This window comes from Triturus cristatus, chromosome 5_2 (assembly GCF_964204655.1).
Source record: "Triturus cristatus chromosome 5_2, aTriCri1.1, whole genome shotgun sequence".
NCBI classification, from domain to species: Eukaryota; Metazoa; Chordata; class Amphibia; order Caudata; family Salamandridae; genus Triturus; species Triturus cristatus.
In genome coordinates, this window is record NC_140588.1 from 1,043,154,485 (window position 1) to 1,043,176,776 (window position 22,292).

Below are 22,292 nucleotides of genomic sequence, written 5' to 3' on the forward strand. Positions count from 1 at the left end.
GCCAGAAATAGAGTTTGAAATTCGGCACTTCCAGGCCACCCTCTCCCATGGGGTGTTACAGTGTTTCCAAGGACACCCTCTGGTGCCCCTTTTCCCATATAAGAGCCTGAAGTAGGGCATCAAGCTGTAGGAACCATCCAGTGGGCACCACTATCGGGAGATTAACACAAAAATAAAGCAAACGAGGCAACATGACCATCTTTAAAGTGAGATTCTGGCCATGAGCGGAAGATGCAGGGAGCACCAGAATGGGACACAGGCTCTGAGAGAACTAAGAGCATGTCCGAGGTTCCCCTCTCTCAGATCCTCCAGTTAGTGGAAGATGTGTATCCCTAGGTATTTAAAGGTGGAGGAAGCCCAGTCAAGATCCAAGGGAAGTTCTACAGGGCGAGGGCTGGTCAGTAACACTGGGAACAGGTAACTCTTACTTTTGTTGACCCATATTCTGGACACTTGTTCAAATCGAGCTAATAAGTCCAGTGCTACTTCGGAACCCCGTACAGGGTTTTTAAGGTAAATCAGGAGATCATCAGCATAAAGTTAAATGGTATGGGCATGGCCCCCAACCATCAAACCCACACCTTTGCCTCCCCGACGAAACAGTGCCGCCAGCAGGTCTACTGCCAACGCTTTACAAATTCAATAAATAAATGAGAGGCGTGATAGTGGGCACCCCTGTCGTGTGCCGCAAAAGATAGGATATTATGTGGAGACTACTGTGCCTGCCTTGACCCTGGCTGTGGGATGTTCGTAGATTAACCTCTCCCATTTTACCCAGTCATCACCTAGACCCATGTATGTCATAGTTTCGAATAGAAAGTCCCATCTAACAGTGTCAAAGGCCTTCTCCAGTTCTATTGACAAGAGAACCTCACAAAGGGGTGGTGAAGCACACAATAAGGTCTGCATAAGTTATAGGAGGTGTTTTGTGTCGGGATAAAGCCATTTTGATCTGTGTGAATTAGCATGGACATGAGTGGGAGTAAACGGAGTGCCAGTCTCCTGCTCAGGGTTTTGAAATCCATGCTGAGCATTGAGAGAGGATGGAAATCAGGGACCCGGGCTCCCTCTAAGTTCATCGTAGGGAGCGGTATTACCAGTGCATCTATGACAGATGCAGGCAGATGCTATGGTCTCACCAGACAGGGGGTTAGTTTCAAAGCGTATACAGCATAAAATACGGCAGGGAGACCGCCTGGGGTCTTGCCAGTGGTAATGCTCTTAATTGCCATCCAGATTTCCTGATGTTCAACGGGGCCACCTAAGGTTGCCTTCGCTTGTTGGTCTAGTGGGCCAAGTGGCATCAGGGACAGAATATTTCTCTGTTCCTCTTGTGGGATGGGATGGTGCTTTATACAGTAATGCATAATAATTACGAAACAGAGTGTTAATAGCCCCTGGGTCATGGACGGATTGATTCATTCCTATTTGTAAATGAGTGATAAGGGAGCCTCATGTTTCTGGTTTAATCAACCACGCCAACAAGTGGCCAGGCCTCTCCTCCTGCACCTTTGTAAGGAACCCCTTATAATCATAACACCTTGGTTTTTCAAGAGCTTGATGGTATAGTGTTTGCATTTCTTTCAACAGCCTGTGTTGTGCAGCGTCCCGGCCCTGTGCATTATCCAGACCATGCAGTTTATCCTCCAGTTTCCTTAATTCCTGGTGTAATTCACACTGCCCAACAATAGATTGTCCCAAGCAAAACCCCCTTGTCACCACTTTAAATGCTTCCACTCCATCAGCACGGTGGTTGTTGTGCGCGTGTTGGTGGCAAAGTAAGCATCTATGGAAGAGCCCACAGACTCCTTAAAACAAGGGTCTTCCAATATCTGCGGGTTGAGACGCGCAATGGGACTAAGCGGCTCTTCCGTACAGGTAGAAAGGTCATCAGTAAAGGACTATGATCAGGAAAGTTGCACCCTAGGTATTCTGTGTTTGTGATAACGGGTCCCAAGGCAGAGGAGCAAAGAAATGCATCTATCATTGTGTGTAACTGATGAATAGAGGAAAAATATGAGTAGTCTCTGTCGTCCAAATGATGCGTCCTCCAAATATCTTCCAATCCCTAATGACACATTCAGTCCCTGAATCCTACTGCTGTGCAGTGGGCCTAGGCCCCTGGTAGATGGGGGATGTGAGCAGTCCAATGTGATGTTAGCCATGCCAGTTAAAGTCACCCCCAATGATTACATCCGTCACTGCTACCTCAGCTATATGGGTTGGGAGGCCTTGAAGGAAGGATACCTGTTCTTGATTGAGGCATATACACTCCCACCGTGATCTCACGTCCCAGCAGTCTCCCTTTTTGGAATATGTATCTGCCCTCTTTATCCGTTTAGGTATGTAAGGGTTCGAAAGGTACATCCGTAGAACAGGATGTTTCAAAGACTTGCCTTCTCCCGCTTCTGCGTAATTTCTCTATTCTGCTGTGCATAAGATGCGTCTCCTGCAGTAAAGCGATCTGCACCCCCCCTTCTCTGCAAGTAACGGTGATGTTCCCCCCTGATGTTCCACGTCATAAGTTTCAGTGTGTGATGTATGGGCATCATTTGAAGAAATTTAACCCCAGTCCCATCTCCCCAACACACTCCTGGCCCCCCCTCCAAGACTTCTTGTAGCACCACTCCTGCAACAGGGCATAACTCAACCATAAACGAAAAAACCCCGGCAAAGCCTTAGTCCATTTCCCCAGAGCAGTCTAGCAACGGCCAGCCGCCCAAACTGCAAAGAGTGCATCGATCTCAGCAGAAGGCCCCAGCCAAACATGGCAACAAGTAACTTGGGCTTCCACTGCAACCTAATTTTTTATATAATACCTTGGCATAAGGTTTCCCAATGATCTCACAACTTTCATTAGACACCATGAATCAAAAACCGTATATAAAATGAAAGATCTACCAGATGCTTGGTCCCCTAAGCATATTTCGTGGTGGGGCAGAGTGAATTAAAATGATGATTACACCCCTGATCAACTTTATTTCAAGAATACTGATCATACGACTATCTAACAACTTATCCTCTGTGATGGATAAAATCACTTCATCATTTCCATGAAATAAACAAAAGAGCCAGAATCTCTTACAAGAAATTAAGGTGAAATTATAATGATTGTGGGTGTAAACTCACCAACTGGTTCAACTTCCAAACCACCTAATTCGCCAGTCAAGACGCAATTCTGCTCCCCAACCGTATTGGTGCTATATTGAATAAGACCTTGATTCACCTTCTCATATTGTCTGAACTCTAAGGATGTTATATCACAAACCCTTACATTCAAAACAAATTTTATCGGACACATCAAGAGAAATTCTGCTCACCACTATAGTATCCTCCTAACAACAGAAGTGATGTGTATGTTCGAAGCGTGCGGTGGATCATCTGCCTGACAATAGTCCCATGCTCGACTCTCTCTCCCAGACCTCCGTTCCCTACTATTCTACTTCTTGATCTCTTCTTCTTTCCTTTTTTATTTTTTGGTGATACTAAGTCATCCCATTTGTATGTCCTTAGCATATTTTTTATTTACATTATTAATTGTTTTTCTATACTTGTATAAGACAACAAATGTTTTTCAGGTATATATCATCTTCTTTGTTAAAACAAGTGCACTAGGTACCACTATGATTACCAAACTGTCGGGAACCATTGTATGTTGAAATTTTGTAAGTATTTACTAACCACCAGTAGCCATACTTGTTATGTTTTATATCTTATTTACAGAAAACCTCAATAAAGCTTATTAAAAAAAAACATCGATTCACATCATCATGAACACTTAAAGCTAATTTGTTCATTAAAATTTCTTTCAAAGTACTTAAAAATACATTTAAATTGTTTACAGTCCATTTACCCAATCTCAAAGGCAATAACACATTAAGACATTTGTATAGTGGATAGTCACAGTCCACATGAATAAGGCCTTCATTCCAATGCGGCCACAGGTTTGCAATATTACCACAAGTGGTAACAATGAACTAGGATTAACGGACATAACATGCAGGACTCAGGTTTTGCATTTGCATGCTTAATATGAATGCGTAATCCCAGGTCTTTTTCTGGGTACAAAGTCCTCATAGCTTGACCTGGAGCTACCGCCCAAAATGGTACTATGGCCACACTTGTGATAGTGGCCTATGCATCCAGAATTCTCTATAGATCCAGTTGTGGCTGATTATATAGCCATGCATGTTTGCTATGGCTACTTGACTAAATCACATTTGTAATTGTGAAATATGTGCCATGTATTGGTAGAGTTCTTAAGAAAATCAACACCCATCCATCTTTGAGAACATTTAATAGGGTGTGCGGTTCAAGTAATTATCTGGCTAACAACCATGATTTCATGACTTTTCTTTAAATGCTCCTGGATGATTCAAATTGTGGCTGGCAATGAGTTTCAGAGCTTGGTGGCTTGTACCGAGAAAGTGAAGCCACCTATGGATTTCTTACTGTAAGGCAGTATGCCAATCTGTGGTACTAGTCTGGAATGAAGTGTTGTATTCAGTTTTTACTGTTTAAATCTAATTGTTCGGTATTGTGGGCCTTCACTTTAGGAGGCTCTGTGGATGATAGTAAATGCTTTGAACAGCCACAGATAACCAGAGGTGTTTGCACGAGTTGAGGCAGAGCCTTTCTGCAGCTTTTTGGATTGATTGCATTTTGCGTATGATAAGCAAGGGGCACCAGAGATAGACTATTGGCAGAGTCAAGCTTGGAGATCACAAGAGAGAGTATAGCTTATAGTTGTTTGTTGGTATCCAAGGTATCTGAACGTGAGTTGCAGAGTTTTCATTGTGAAAAACATACGCCTTGTTGGCATGTGGTATTAGGGACAGATATGAGTCTAGGGTTACTCCTAGGATCCACACTTCTCTTCAGCTAGGTGTTGGGACGTCATGTTCCTTGAGCTATATGTCCATGAACAATCATAAATGAAAACACCGGGCATAATACTGTTGCAGTGATTCTGAATATTCAACAAGGAAACTTAACAAACCTCAAGTCTATTCTCTGGGCAAAAAGGCCTTGTGTGGTGTTCTTATCTTTTGAAACATAAATGCAGAAGGGAGACAAGGAAAGGGAAAAAATATTCTAAAAGTACATCACTTAGGTGGCATATTCCACTCAAATTGCTTTTATTATAGGTTTGACATTGATCCATGCCTTGAGAACTGGTACAAATATAAAATGGATCACATCCTACCTTACCAACCAACAGCAACCTTTCAAAAAGGATCTAGCAATCCTGTACTCTCCCTGTCACCTGTGGAGCCCCCCTGGCTCTATTCTGCCACCCATCATTTTTAACCTCTACATGGACACATTGGGAGCTATCTTTGCAGTCAGTAACATCAACATACACCAGTTTACAGATGACAGCCAACTATATCTCAAAATCTTCTCTGCCAATGACAGACAGAGACTCAAAGTCTGTCTCAAACGCATACAAACCTGTAAGTAAATAAGTAACATCTTTATTGTATGATTACCTAAAATCGTTTACAAAAGACAATGTAAATGACATCATAAAACATACATTGAATGTAAAACTAAATGGCTAAAAAAATATATATAAATAAAATGTCACAACATTTGTAGCCCAAGAAAGGTTAACAGCGTCAGGAAGTGCTACGGCCCAGTGACGTGGGAGCCGCAAATAGCTCAAAGAGTTATTTTGTTTGGCCAAAACAAAATGAGGCATCACTGGGCAAAACCAGAAACCATTGGGTGCGTGGTCGTGCAGTGTTGTGCCATGCGCACATGCATAAAATTATGTTGTGCATGAGCATGCATCGGTAGATTACAATGAATTACTCCTGGGTTACTTTGTGGCTCTTGACATTTTGCATCCAAGCCAATCGTACGTTTGTCTCACAGGAGCACAAGTATAAAACTCAAATAAACCTGGAGCATCCAAATGCTGCAGAATGTATGCATGGGGCCCTATACTGCTGCGATCTAGGGTACCGACTTAGTGTGAAAAGGCATATATTACTAGTTAAAAACAGAACTCCTCCCACATCAATGAATATAAGGTGTTAACACCTGTGGTGCAGGTAAAACGCATGAATCTATGTGGTGCATATTTGTGCAGAAGACCCCACCAAGAGATTCTACCATAGGATGCTGGATGTAGAGTCAGACCCATGCACAGCACCCGCGAGTAATGCAAACTTCATGCCTACCAATGTGCTCCTCGGCATCCTAGGGTGCAAGGTGCATAGCTAGAATCATTCCGTGCCAATTCATATGAAGTGCCCCCTGAAAGTGTTTATGCGGCAATAAACGACCAGTGGCTTGTGTATACAAGCCTGTATGTCAACAATCTACTGGATGCTAAACTTAATGAAGACTAGTTTAATTCTGTTTCCTAACATCACCAAAGATCCTCTGATTCATTCTCCAACTTAAAATCAATAGGCTTCATTTGCACACTGATAGAACAGGCCAAGTCCCTTGGATTCACCCTTGACTCCAAGCTCTCACTCAAAGAACACATTGCCAAGAAGACCAAAACAGCATGGTACCAAAGTGAAACGTGAGAAACCTTCCATTCTGACGTACATGGAGGCAGTGCCCTGGTCAGCAGCATTCCAAAGACCACCTTCACTCCATGTAAGACCTTCTTCAAGCAGCACTAGGAGTCAACAACACGGTGCTAAAGGTTTCCAACGACATCATACCTGCACGAAAAGATCTATACCGACTTTCCCCGCAAGCACAGACCATCTTCAAGATCAGCTGCATCACTTACAATGCCCTTTACAAAAAGACACCGCCTCTCTCACGAATAAACCAACAATATCATTCTGGATGTCAGTTCCAGAAGAGGACCCCAAACAGAACCAGACCAGAGATAGATTAAACACTGCAGAAAACAGAAAACAAGAAAACGAGCCTTCTCAGCCTATGCACCCTGGATCTGGAAAGTACATTAGAAAGAAATTCATTTAAATATTAAATAATAGGATATACTTTAATGGAACCACCATTATATTAACCCCTTCAGTGCCCATGACGAGCTGGACTCGTCATGGGCTGCGGTGGCGCTGTGCCCATGACGAGTCCAGCTCGTCATGAACTCCGCCCGCTAATACAAAGCGCGGCACTGGGCGGGGAAAGAGGCGGGCATGCAAGGGGTTAAAAAATATAGTGTTAGGGTTTGTAGCTAGGGTATTGGAATTGGGTCAGAATAGGGACATTTTCCCCCCAAAAACAAGAAATATTTAATACAAAATAAGGGACCTGTGTCCCCCAAAAAGCTTTAATATATTATGTGTATGTTATACATGCACATAATGTGTATTTATCATAAATATATTACTTGGTTTGGTGTTTTATGACACAAAATGCAGTGATCTAAAACTGGTATGTCACAGTCAATTGTGAAATGTGGGCGATATTTCACATGGTTCACATGGCCACAGTGAGATATGGGTTTCATTATCATAATACCAACCCCCAAGACAAGTTACAGAGTTTTACCATTGCCTGGGACGACTACAATTATGCAACAAGGATATCTATCTAGATTATGTGGCAAGGTATTTAAATTGTGCGGCAAAAAGCCAAATTATGTGCCACCTGTTCTGCCAGTATTATATTCATCCATGTGAGCTAGAAACAATATTTTTGTGAAATCGGCAAACTATGAAGCAAATGTCATATGTTGTAAAGATTGCAGCCAAAGCATCTCATCAGCCCTCTGTCCCTCATATTTGTACATTATTTTATCAACATTTTTTTCATGGAATGTAAACCTAAACATTTTAATACCAATCAGTGCCCATTCTTAGTTGCACTTTCAAGAAAACTGTTTTTTTAAAGATAATTACCGGCAAATGTAAATAAAATGCATGAAAATGCATAAGGTGTGAGCCTGTCTTGGAACGGTGTCAGATTCAATAACAAACTGTTTTTGACATGTGTCCCTTAACAGACTGTTTCCTTAAATATTTGTAATCAAACAATTCTCATTTTAGCTTCAGCCTTTGCCCAACAGGCCATGATAACATACTTTGAAACCAATAAGAGCTCGGTAGTCGAGGTTCTGATCTGATTACAGCGCTTTCCAATAATTTCCAATTAAATGTATTTTTCTCTCATGGTAAGCTGAGGTCAGAGCCTGAAGCAATTATCCTGCTCTCTTGATTTGCTTTTCAATCTTCAACATTAAATTGCCTACAGCCACCACAGTAAGATACCAGTAGGTGTTTATAGACTATCATTACAATGAGTCCAAATACCATTTACAATTTTTGTGATGCTGGCCTCAGGCAGAGTTTTACTTTTCGTGAAATTAATTGTAATGTTATATTCATGAGCGTAAACTTATTTAAGGATTTTTGTTATAACACCGGTGAGTTGTCCAGCAGGACTGTATTGTGAAATCATTCAAACGAGGTGGAAATATTACCATTTACTAAACTAGTTGAGAGAATAAAGTAAACCTTACCTAGAACCATTATGAACAATGGTGACTTTGGGCATGATTTAGACATTGGGGAAAGGGTACTCCGTCGCCGTGGCAACGGAGTAACCTTTCTACCAACCTGAAGGTCCACTCACCTCATTTTGAGTCAGACAGACCTTCAGTTTGTAGATGACGGAGATTACTTCATGTACGTCACCTACACATACCTTCGACGGTCCCATAGAGTAATGGCCGTCGGAGGTTTGGCCATGTGTCTGCCCGCCCTATTTAGAGTGGGCCGAGAACTAGCCAGTTTTCACTGTGCGGCAGTCACTGCCAGTAGCGGTCGGTGGAGGAAGTTCGGTGGGGCGGTGAGGCGGGGCGGGGGAGGGGCAGGGTGGGGAAATGTAAACATGCAGCGCACGCAAAGGAATTCGTTTTATTTATTTAAATGTGTACTTATCTCCGTTCATCCATATTCCGGTGTTTACATTTCCCCGCCCCTCCTCACTGCCTCACCGAACTCCCTCCACGGACCGCTACTGGTCACTGCCATGAAAAACATGGCAGTAAGGGGCAGTGGGATCTTTAAATGAGAATGCTCTCATGGTGAGAGGATCATTTTTTTGTTGTATTTTTTAAAAAGAAAACCCTGCTTTGGGATTTTTGTGTTGAAAATAATAAAAAGTTTGTAAGTTTGACAGACAGCTCCGTCATGTTGACGGAACTGTCCATCAAACGTACAATGCATTTCTAGGAACCGCAGTGACAAAGGTTCCTGGAAATGCAAGTGATGTCCACAGGGGCAGCGGACATCTCTACATAAGGTGGGCGGAGTACCCTTGACATGGTGGGAGTTCGGTACTCTGTGATGGATATGATAAATACTCCATCTGTCAATAATTAAATCAATGCTTTCAATAAGGAGTTGTAGAGGGCAATAATATGCCAGATCACCCTCCAATCAACATCTATTCATACAACAGAGATCTGGCATAAGCAAGCACTTTTTCAATTTTTTATAGGATTAAAGTGAGGAAAGATATTCTTATCGATACCCTCAGCCAGCTGTGCTATAGCACAGTATGGCCAAATCCTCCGTGCCCACTGGTTTTAAAACAGCTATAGAAACAGAGAAAAAACAAGAAATTGGTCAGTCAGGTGGTGAGAACCTACCAGTAGCTCCTCTGGTGATGCGCACGTGAGATACTTTCTCTTCTCTCTACACATTTTTCAGCACATATACACTTAAAATAGGGGGGTTATGTGTTGATATGAGTGTACTGACTGACCAATTTCTTGTTTTTAGTTAAGAATATCTTTCCTCACTTTAATTCTATAAGAAATTGAGTAAGTGCTTGTTTATGCAAGATGTTTGTTGTATGAATAATTAAATCAACCCTTTTTTGAACCACCCACCCTACTCCTAATCTAGGTTGATGCTTAAGGCCCACATTTCAAATGCCCCGGAGGATTTGGTGATATTTATTGCATCCAATGTAATTTGATATCAGTGGGTTCTGACTTCATCAGGTGTGATAATTAGCAGCAAAACTATTTTTCACCCTAAAAAGAACATGCAGATTTTAGTTTTTTTAAAACAGAAACATCCATGCTGTCAGAATTTACATAAAAAGCCCTTTTTTGTCGAGAAATGTCAGCAGCTTTGACCTGCCAAAATTCAAAGGGGGAAATCAGGAGATTGTGAACCTTATTCTACCACTAGTAATTGGGACCCCTGCAGTGCAAGGGGTACAATTAAAAGAGGTGCTTTTAATCAAGAACTTATAACGCATCCCATGATAACTCGATGAAGACCTCAGCCAGCCTCCTCACCCAACTATACAGTTTCTTTCACAATATGATTCAGTCAGTCTTATCAAAATCTGCTTCTAGATCAACAAAGCAGAAACGTAACTCCCTTCCCTTCCATTCCCTTCTATCTTTTTGAGTGTCTGGCTAGTTATTCTAACTTTGTACACTGATTAATAGTGGGATTACCTTCTCTACATGTGGACTGGACCGCCGGAACTGGAGTTTTATATTTTGCTCATGATGCCAGTAGTGCTAGTATGATTTTTGTAAATCCTTTGCTAACCTAATCTGTTTTGGAAATCACCTGTACAACACAGGGCTGCCTCTTTTACTTTTGTAGGTCTCGCGCCTTGCGTTGCAGTGCGCAGCACTGCTCGCGCAGCGAGAGACCTCAGGTACGGGGTTCAGAAATCGAGCCAGGAATCGCACACACTTGTGCGTGTGCTTTTCCATTTGTGGCCCGCTATTGGCCTTTGCGTGCGTCTTTTTATTAAAGACAGCACGCAATTGGTCAAAGGCGGGCACATTGCTCCGCCCATGGCCTATTGGTGTCTATTACGTGCACCAAAGTCCATGTGGTTTCAATTATCGTGCCCAGACACGGGTGCCTAATTGAAACCACATGTTTCGCTGTGACTAGCACCACTCGCGGGTGTGTTTTATTTTTTTACAATAGCGACTGCTTTCGCGATCGCTTTCACTGCCGCTTGTTTTGTCTGACAGGGAGCATACAATACCAGAGAGCACCTTTCCCTGCGCCTCCACCCTTTAGTACTTCTCCACTCCACCCCGGGGTCCTCGCATGCATGTCCCACCTTGCTATGTGCAGATTTTGCAGTTAGAGTAAAATCACATGCGATTTTACCATGCAGCCTGTACCATGCAACTCTGAATAAGGGACTCATTCTGTAGATAACACTCGTCAGTCCATACACCAATCAGAATGCAGCACTATGAAACACGTTTACAAATCCTAATGTTTATCCAGCACCAATGTTACAAGTTAGTTCAGAAAGTCTTGTTAACTTAGTAACAGAAAGCTTCGATGAACTCTGCGATTTTTTTGTGCCCCCTCCCGTGGCTAAGTATTGTCACAGCCTGCTGCAGCGGACGGTACCCAGTCACCGTGAACCCCTCAAACACAAACGAAAGGCCTCATTTGATAGCCGATTGGGGGCAGGTGGGACATTTTGACTGCTTGTCTTAGGGCCTGTGATGTCTTTGCTATGCTACATTTGAATGGAGTACGTCATTTCAATGATGCCAGCACACTTTGAACCCAAAACAAGCATAGACGTACACGTTCTGAGCCATATAAAACAGCACCAACATTACGACCTCTCATTAGACACTCTCCTCCACTTCCAAACCCACGAGTGGGGCACACTGCAGAACAAAGGCTTGAAATTAATTTTTCTCTTCAAGAACACGCGCCGTACATCATCATCGAGAAAGTCCAGGTACACCCGCTGAGCTTCCCGGAGCTCCTGGTCATCAAAGCCCACCACATCCATTGCTAGAGAACACGACAAAAACAATCACACTTTGTAAACCATCCATGGGTTGCGCGTGCTTATGCGGGTCAACACGGCATTAACTGTAATTGGCCATTTTGCACCTGGATCATACATCATTTTCATTCCTTGCTTTATTAACCATCGTTGTTTTGCATTTTGGGACTTATAGTTCTATGTTGCTATTCCAGAGACAAACGTACAAACACCATAAATACGTTTCAATCCTTAGGTGTGTGAGCTCACTGCATTGGAACCAGTTGCACTATGTGATTGATTTTCCCCACAGTTGAAACGGTTCTTACTTGTGGGTATCCATCCATAGCTCAAGTATCCTGGCACGTACGTGTTATTTGGCTGTCCCTAGGAACGAGGATATACCCCCTCCCTATCCATCCCGCTCCCCCTCCTCCAGGCCTTTTTTTCTATTCAACATTGATTTGAATTCTGGGTACTGGAGTTTCAGAAACGCCCCTTTGACTTCCACCAAGATAAGTGTTCTTGGCTTCTAAGCCTGTACTAGCTGCAGGCGTCACACTTACATAGAATCACCTGGAAGCCATTAGATGAATGGAGGATACATAATTGTGTAACTGCATTATGGTACCATTATGTAATGGTAAGAAAGGTTCTGCTGATAAAATAAACCACATGGCGGAGGGAAAATTAGACTGTAAATTTCACAGGAACCTGAGGAAGCTTCATTTGACTATAGTTGACATGAAACTAGTTATGTTTTTTTTTTATATTTCAGATTTATTGTAGTTTGGAATAAAATAAGACATTTCTTGAAAACAGGGAAACACTGAACATGCTGTTCAGTTGTCAGAAATAAAGGAAAGTGTTTAGTTATGTAAGTAAGGGTTTGGTACAGACAAAATGCTATTGTATAATAAGAAAATGTGATTTTACCTATGAACTGTAGTACTACATGTCTACATTTATTAGGACTGTTTTGACTGCACAGCTGTCTGCAGCAAATATTGTTGGCAATTGTATAAAATATGTATTGGTTCCATCCTAAGGAGTGTGCCCTCTCACCTCATGTTGTTGACTATTTGATATACCATTCCACCTTCCAGGAAGTGATTCTATTGCATAAGGGCTATTTTAGATTTGAAATCAGCATGCGGTTTGACACATCAAATTCTGTACCTACTATAGATATTCTACCCAGAAAAACAATAATTGTTACTGCTTTCTTCCCAGAACTGGCAAAGTCAGTAGCGTAGGCTTTAATGTGATAAACAGCATTTGTGCATGCAGTGCACGTAAGCGTCACACTCTATTATGGTGGATTTTTTTGTATGTGTTGTCTCTATGCCCTACTTCGCAATCACATATCTTTTGTTTTTGTGTGCATTTTGTGCCATAGTGGCATACTTAGGTCTCGCATTACTGAAAATTAGAGCTATTGGTGTTGCTTTATCATTTGCAACCCCAAAAGCTCAAACTTTAACTAATGCGAGAGCTATTGCATTGCAAATGCTTATTATGAATTAGGGTGATAATAGACCACCTCCATTCCTCAGGTGTGAATAGTCCTTTTCAGCTTTTATTATATACCGCAGTCCTAATCTTCCTCCACCGCCCCATGTTGAGCTTTAGCAATGAATCCTCAATGGTCATGACTCCTTTAGGGTGGAGCCAACATGTGCTTCAGACACAGGATTGACTTTTGCTCCTAAGTGCTGAACTAACTTCCCATGAATCTTCTTAAATAAGGGGCTGTATCACACAGAGTGAGCCCTGGAGGGGGTAGTTTAAGACACAGTCTAAGCCACAGTTTTGGGATGACTGTTGTCCTAAATAGTTGAAGAGCTGGAGCAGTGCTATTTTAACACCTTAGACAGTCGTAAATTGATATTTGTCACTGGAGCTAAAGATGTGTGGTTTATGAATGGAAGTGCAGCACCATTTGTTGACATATCTAACAAAACAACAGAAAATAACACAATAACATACACAAAACAACAAGCAACATAAAACAGCACAACAGCATCATATTGCAATAATGCAACACAAAAGCGTAGCAGCACAAAATCAACAGAACACATGAACACTTCAGTATAGTGCCACACAGCAAATATGTACACATATACTTGTCACACATTGCCATCTCCTGAAGCCTGATGAAAGGTGCTTGCACCAAACACTGCCTTAATTTACCACCAAGGGAATGAATAGTGCCAGGCAAAATTGCTTCCTGATCCAGCCCAACATGTTTTGTAAGTATTTGTCCACATTACTCCACCTTAGGATTCAAAGTCAAAATCCACCAGATGCTTCTGTTCAATAGTTTCCTGCATCACATTAATACCGTAATATGTTCTCTATATTTCACCATTAGTTTATTTTAACTTTTGAAAAAGAGTACTTGCAGTCGACCTAAATCTATTACTCCTTAATTAGCTGCCGTTTTTTATACACACAGGGGCACATATACTAAACTTTCATGCAACGCAGGACAGCAACCAAAGTTGCTGCACTGCGTTATGCGAAAGAGAGAGAGCAGAAATGCTCTATATTTACAAAGATAAATTGTAAATAATAGATTAATAAGATTAGTAATAGATTGTGCGCTGCCTAGTGCCAACGCAGCCAACCTTGCGGGTGCCTGTGCTGGAGCGGGTTTTATTTTAGAAATGTGTATACCCTCTCCATTTTGCATGTTTATATTAATAAGATTAATTGACTAATAGTAATCGTACTAATTGGTTTGCTGTGAAAACTCATCGACCTTACTAACATAAAGAATACACGTGGGAATTGCATTTGCATGGCCTAATTAATACGTAAACTAAATGGAGTACGCATATTGATCATATATAAATAGAATATGACAAGTTATATGTTGCTTCCGTGATGTATTTGTGATTTGTGCTTTATTAATGTGAATATAACCCGCATTAAGCGTTGCTTCTGCTAGATAAATACACACACATATGGGTATTAGTAAGGGGATAACATTTTATTAGTCATTTCCATGTATTAATTACGTTTTTGTGTTTCTTTGCTTCAGTTGACCATTTGGAGTGTCCACAAAATGGCTGACATCCCTATTTGACGTGTTGACTCCATTGTGAAGGTCTCTGGGTAAAGTCCGCATGCGTTACCATCAGCATCAGTGGCCTTACTGTGACCCTAACTCGACTGTGCCTACCAAGGACGCACCAGGCGACAAGCCAGCTACCCTGACGGAACAATAAAAAGATACATGAAACCGGGAAAATTATGAACTACATCTAAAGAAACATTTAATATGTGAGAAAAGTGGGGAACGGACTCGAACAACCAATCAGAAAACATTTAAAATTAAGATTTGATACTTGTGGAATGCAATTTTACTATAAAATATCATAGAATAGAGAGGTTGGTAGCGCATTTTTGAATTTCCTGACATTATGCTGACGGAGAGGACGGTGACACTGCAGGACAGCTGTTTCCAAAGACTCTGACAGACTGAACTGATGACCAAGATTTTGACTTAGAAGACGACATTTAGCTAGAATAGGTAAATATGATGACCAGCTGCTTAATTAAACAATGATTTATTTTGCAATTATTTAGATAAAATTATTATTATTATTACAAGAACTGTGTCGAGTTGTTTATTATGAGAAAATTTATTAATGTAAATAAATTATAGATTTAGAAAATCACTTCAACCAGCAGCTAGCTGATCCATGGCCTATCCATGGGAGGAGTACTAAAAGGTGAAGCTTAGGCCTTAATGAATAGAGAAGGGTAGGGAAATCTATTGCTCATTAGGGATAAGTGGGTACTTCCTTCCACTACAGTGAATGGAACAATCACCTCCTTAGAAAAACAGATTAATAGATAATGAATGTTGGTGTTATGGGCCCCACCAGCGAATGTAGTGATTGAGTGTGTCTGAGTGATCTATGATCTGTGACGAAGGGAGGGATTTTGCATTCCGCGCTGCATCACCTGTGTTACACGCAGGATTGCTTTTGTGCAAGAAGGTACACCTTCCTGCACAAAAACAATCCTTAGAGGCATTTTCCACTTTCTATGTGTGCTGAGGATATAACGAGGAGGAATAATTATATCACTCCTCCTTAGGTCTTCATATATCTGGGAATAAACCAAACTCCATGGGTGGACGCATGAGAATGCCCATCTTCCACCTATAGTACACCTCCCAAGTTGAAATGTAATGTAATGCAGCGCAAGCAGCTGCCTTGCGTGACATTTCTTTACAAAACGACGCAAGGTGGCACAAATCGCCCCTTGTGCGTCTTTATAAATATTACTGAAGCTTTTGCATCGTCCTTGCGTCACCTTGCAATGACTCCATGATTGACCAAGAGAGGTCAGAGTAATGGTAGGTGGGATCCCAAGGGGGGTTGAGAAAGTGCAGTACAACTCTGAAGCCCTCGACCCTCTAGGCGCAGGGGAGCTAAGAATAACATATTGATCTGCTCTTCGTATCACGGCATGCTTCACCTGACAGGTTCCGGGGTGGTGATAGGGAGGTACGAGGCTCTATAGGAACGCCTGTCAGTATGTGCCTGTCAAGTCTGGGTTTAATTGACTCCTCACCGGAAGCTGCTGCTCGAACCATGCTGCCCTTTGGCACTGTGGATCAGATCCCTGCTTCTCTCAATGCCTCTGTAGATCCGAGCTAGGACCGCCTGAAATCCGCGTACTTACAGAGCTGTGACGTTGGTAGAGACCGGAGGGACGGCGCGCAGCTCCCGGCCCGTGCAGTTGATGGAACGCCTCCAACACTCACACCTCTCGGGAAAATCTTCCAGCACTAGGAGAAAAGGAGACAGTTAATGTATGCTTCTTCTATAGAACAAACACCCAAGGCATTCAGATCCGCTCTCCCAACACATCTTTAGGGCAGTAACTTACATACTCACCCAAAGGGGCATAGAGTTTAAAAAAGAATCATTTATTATTCCTTACTAATAAAGTTTCAAATTCTACTAATTCCACATTCATAATGTGCTTAACAGGAATCGTATTTTTTCCTACTGTTTTACAAGCATTGATCAAACCGCCCTTCCTTTTGTGAACTACCTTGAATCTTTGAAACAGGGAGTGACGTCAGGGGTTCAGTGGAAGTGCACACTGTAAATCTGTTGCAGAAACAAATGTGCACAGTTTAAAGATGGACGTTCAGTTTCTTTTCATCCACGCATTTCTCGCGTCCAATTCTCTTCTCCTATTCGCAGACAACGGTACCTGCACCTCTGTCAATTCACCAAAATGCCAGGGGTAGCGGAAGTGACTTCATATGCCCTTTGACCTTCACTTTCACTCACACATACACATGCTTACACATGCACACATGCTTACACATACACACATATTCACACATACACTCACACTGTGGCTACACATACACACTCTCTCTTACCATAAACACGCTCAAAACTGCAAGCACGCACACAAAATACATACATTTAAAAGCACTTTTTTTTACTTACCTCAACTGCCAGGAAAAGTCGTATTCCAGCTATTTGTGCTCTATTTTTTATGAAACTAATATTGGATAATGTAATATTATTCACTATTAGTATAATAAAAATTGACAAAAAATGAGGTGAGTGAAGCCCCCCCCCCCCCCCGACGTCCATAAGGATGAGCTGCTTCTGTTCCTGGCACTGATTTTGCCGCTGCTGATGCTAGGGGTCACAAAGGCAGTGCCAAGGGTCACCAGGAACATGCCAGGGGTTGCAGTAGCGACACCTTGCGACCCTCAAAATGACATCCATAACCCCTACCCGGTTCACACAACTTACGATCCTGACCCCCCAGGCTCCACTGCAATACGCATATACTGCCCATGTGGGTCCGACTCTTCCTAGATAGACACCTGTCACCCTAACTCTAGAACTACTAAATGGAACTACTTCTACTTAAAGTGCAACTTCAGGAATGCTACTACTACTACCTGACTAAATGTTACTACTAATAAAAGGGTTGATACAAGTGGACTGTGCACACGTAATTCATGTCTGCAGAGTGAGTGCTGCGAGACTAGAGTACAGATATACAGATACACAACAATCACAGTAATCCAATATTGCGTTTGTTATTTGTTTAATGCAGATCAGATGCCCAGCCAACACGTGTTTCGTCAGGGTATTGGATCCACGACTTCTTCAGGGCTATTGGACAGATGGGCTGAGTAGAGATCTATCTCTCCGCCGGTTGTACTTCCGTCCCGGCTGCAGTGGATGAGTGTCTCCAAAGGATAGACATCAATACGTGGGGTGGTAAGTACCACCAATGAGTACACTTGTTGTACGTGCGACTTGAGAGCAGCGAGTACGCTGAGGAAATCCTTTGACCTGCGATGAAAACCGGAAGGACTAGCGACAGTTCACCAATACCATTGCCAAATATACTAGTACTACTACTAAAACTGCTGCTAGTCCAATTGATGTACCTACTAATACTATCACAGCCACTGACCCTACTACTAATAGTACTAATAATAGTTTCAATGTAAATGCTAGACGGATTACTAGAATCCCTATTTCGCCTGGAGCTACTGTCACTAGAGCGGCACTAGTACACGCCGCTAGTACCACTCCAGCTCTCACGATGACTCAATATACTCATATTATTTCAGCTGCTGCTAATACAATTACCAAAACACACACTACTGGGAATGCTTCGAGTAGGGCCACCTCGAGTACTAATGATGGACTTAACTACTATCACTGGTTCTACTATAAATCCTACTACTGCTAGAAATGCAGTGGAATTACTAGTAGTGGAGGCCACACTAGAGGTAATAGTAGTTGTAGCACTAATCTCAATCATTTGTAGTACTCTAGTAGTGTCAGGCGCGCAACACCCATTGGACCAAAGGGCTTCAGCCCCCCCTCCCCCCCCCCCCGTCGTGTGTGGCAGCCCGGGATGAGACAGCTTCCTGGGCACACACACAGCCGCACCCGAGCACTTCACAGGTCTTTAAAAGACCATTTGCATGTTAATGAGGCCTTGCTGTTGTTTCACCCCTTCTAAGAGCCCCTGCAGCTCCACTCTACATATTGCTTAAAGATTCAGCCCCCCCCCCCGAATTTTTTTTTATCCCCCCCCCCTGAAATTTGCCTCTAATTGCACCTCTGAGTAGTGTTACTAGTAGTAATACTAATGCGAGCAGTACTAAGGTTCAGCAGATGTGCATATCCACGAGACGAGTAACTATAATAGTAACCATATGAGTATCAGGCATTAGGACCGGAAAACCAAGTAAACAGGCCCCTAGTATGAAGACAGCATCACCAGATATGGAAACCTGTGGGCGGGACAAGCATCTTGGCTCTGCAGACTTCCCTTCTAGCTTCTCCTCTGAGGTCACTATATTTTCAGGGGATGAGGACAGTTCACCCTAAGCGTGATAAATGTACACAGAAAAGTCTAAAATAAAGAGAGATGGAAATGATTTACAATGGGTTATAAGAGGAAATTCACGCATTGATGGGAAATGCATACAGTCCTCTCCAAGATGGTGGATCATATGCATTGGGAACATGTCTAAGCAGGAACATCAGGGTTCAAAAGATGGGTCCTGCATGAGAGGTGGAGTCTGGGGTCACAGAGCGGAGCCTTGAGGAGCGTGAAACCATCACATGCTACATAGGAAGACAAAGTGCTGGTGTAACACATCTGAGGTCCCGGATCTTCAAAGCGCAGGGAGGTAAAAGAATTGCTCGCTTATAAAAAATAGATAATTTATAACAAATTTGAATATGGTCCCACTCGCCTAATTCACCCTATGAAAAAATGCTGTGAGAATGAAATCCACTTACAAAAATCATGTTTTTATTCACGTCTACACCAAAACACTCCAACCAAATTCATCATCTCTAAGGTGATAGGCTGTTTGTGGGCTCCTCCGCTGCATCACCAGTATGACTCAATCCACTAATATGGCTGTCCTCGTGATACCAACAAAGGATATTTTCCCGGATTGTTTTTTACCCATTTTGTTAACCCATTCTGTGTTAGACTAAATGATTGTATCTACTGAATAGCCTATCTACTCCCTTGAATCAGCGGGTGTGGGAAACTCTGTGCCTAAACGACGCCGATATCACATGTCGCAAAGCTGAGACCAGGTTGAGAACTCACAAACTCGTATAGAGCATCAATTGATTTAATTGCCTTTGTCAAACATTTGTCTCTAGCTCAAATGCCTCAACTTCTCACCTCATGCACCGTACTTTTATGAGGCATGTGCAGGTCTCATCTGTCTTATTACTTTATATGTGTACTGCATACCTCTTCCAATACACAGTGAAGTCCATTAGTATATAATTCCTGATTTAATTTAGTTTTTTCTGGTTTTTCACTTCAGTGGCTTGTGATCTGCGATTGAGACGATGTTGTCGAGGGCAGGATAGGAGTCTTCATACTTTTGCATCCCTCCTCTGCTTTCAACACCATTGACCGTTCAATTCTTCATCACCGTCTATCCTCATATACCATGAGAGGTCCTCTCCTCCCGGCATTAGGCCTGGGCCAAAATTCCGTTCCGTTCGCGGAAATTGCGATAATTTGGCATTTTCGCATTCTGCGGAAAGCGTGAAAATGTCAAAATTTCCGCATTCCGCAGCTTAGCAATAATTTGTTTCTTGCTCGCGCTGTAAAATAATACATTCTCGCGTGCGCGCGATCGCCTTACCTGAATCCCCATGTTCGCCGACAAGTTTTCCCGATCCGGTCGCGTTCTCCACGAGATGTTGGATTGTTGGTAGCCATTTGCGCTGTCTCGTGACAGTTCACGCCCGCAGTAACGTCATGCGTCGCGCGATCCCGTCTTTCTTCTCGCGATCATGCACCGCGAGACAAGTGAAAACAAGATGGCCGCGCCCGCGAGCAACCGCATGGGTAAGTTGGCGAGCCGCGGCCACGCAGAAAATACCGTGAACGGGCGGAAAAAAAACTTCAGCATTTTCGCGATATTTCCGCGTGTTTGCGGAGATTTTTAACATTTTCGCGATAATTTGCGAAAGTGAATTTCGCAAATTCCGCCCACCCCTACCCGGCGTGGCGTTCCTCTGTCTTGTAGAGTAGAACTCAAGTGGTAAAAATTATTGATTTTTATTCATCACCTAAACCTCTACAGTGGGGCATTCCTCAGGGTTCTATAATGTCCATGGTTACTAAACCTTTATTTATCTCCTTAGCTCCATCAGACGTTTCAAGTCAAAATATACTTTTAAGCAAGTGATGCACAGCTAACATTCATTCTGCGTGTCGACACTAACTACCATGCCCTTGACTTGTCATTAGTTCTAGAAATAACACCGTGGTGGATGCGCAAGAACATTATGAGACTTAGGGTCCGATTTAGATCTCGGCGGACAGGTTACTATGTCACAACAGTGACAGATATTCCATCTGCCAAAATATAAATCCCATTGTATCCTATGGGATTTATATGTCGGCGGATGGGGTATCCGTCACTGTTGTGACGGAGTAACCCATCCTCCGAGATCTAAATCAGGCCCTTAATCCTTAAAAAACAGACCTTGTGTTCTTCAATAGACAGTTGCCATTAACCAGTTCAGGCAGTCCATAACTTTGGTACTAGCTCAAACTCCGAGCTATCTCTGGGAGCTCGAATCTCTACAGTAACAAAATCATGCTTTTTGTACCTGGAAACATTGCAAAAAAACTCACTTTTATTATTTTTCTCACACACAATTACGATTGCCAAATCATGTATCTAGTCTAATTTTAAAAACCGGCAGCTCTATCTATCTGGCATTACTCAAAAAAAGCTTGGCTCGGCATCAGAGAATGCAAACTACAGTTGTCAAGATTCTGTTCAATTTACAGATGTTTGGCCACATCTCAGAATATCTTAAACAACTGCACTCTCTTCTGATTGATAAGACGATCGAGTTCAGATGGGCCTGTGTGCTCCAGAAAGTGCTCTATGGCAGAAGCCCAAAATTCCTCTCTTAGAAGTTTTGTGAAATATGTTACTATCTCCGTCTTAGATCATCGAGCAAACTTGAATGGTCTGTAAAGAGACCTAAGCTTACCATATAAGGTGGACAAGTCTTTCGGGTCCAAGGAATCATTTTAAGGAATTCCTGATCTCTTTCAGAGCAGAAACAAATCTTCTTAGGTTTACAAAACTCCTCAAGATATGGCTCTTCATTCACTCCCGCCATAGATTTGTACTCTTGGTGACAGTGTGCTAAACAAGACTTAAATAAATACATTCCTGCCTAGAATTCTGTATTACTTCTTACCAGGGACTATTGTGTGCAGCGGTTATTGATGAGTCTCAAATAAATTGTTTAACAAACAGGATTAAGACATTGGGCGCCCTGGCCTCAAGGGTGGTAAGTACTGCTAGTGATAATAGGTTTTTCTCCCTCCCTCTTTTTCACCACAAATTCCCTCTTGTCCCATCAGTCTCAACCCACCTTAATGTCCTCCCACCCCATACATCCCATCTTCACTGATTCCTTTTCCCTTTTTTAATGTATGCAAAACACTATAGTTAGAATCGACTGAATATATTCTCTTCATTCTCTTGA

General features: G+C 42.4%; 1 protein-coding gene across 1 annotated transcript in view; it reads right to left on the reverse strand.

The window, feature by feature from the left end:
- Positions 1 to 22,292, reverse strand: part of LOC146829640 (relaxin receptor 1-like) — a 1,041,377-nt gene that overhangs the window by 366,320 nt on the left and 652,765 nt on the right. The window contains exon 4 of the mRNA XM_085608325.1: positions 16,423 to 16,528. Coding sequence (XP_085464451.1) covers positions 16,423 to 16,528 — 106 coding nt within the window. The remainder of the gene's footprint in view (positions 1 to 16,422; positions 16,529 to 22,292) is intronic.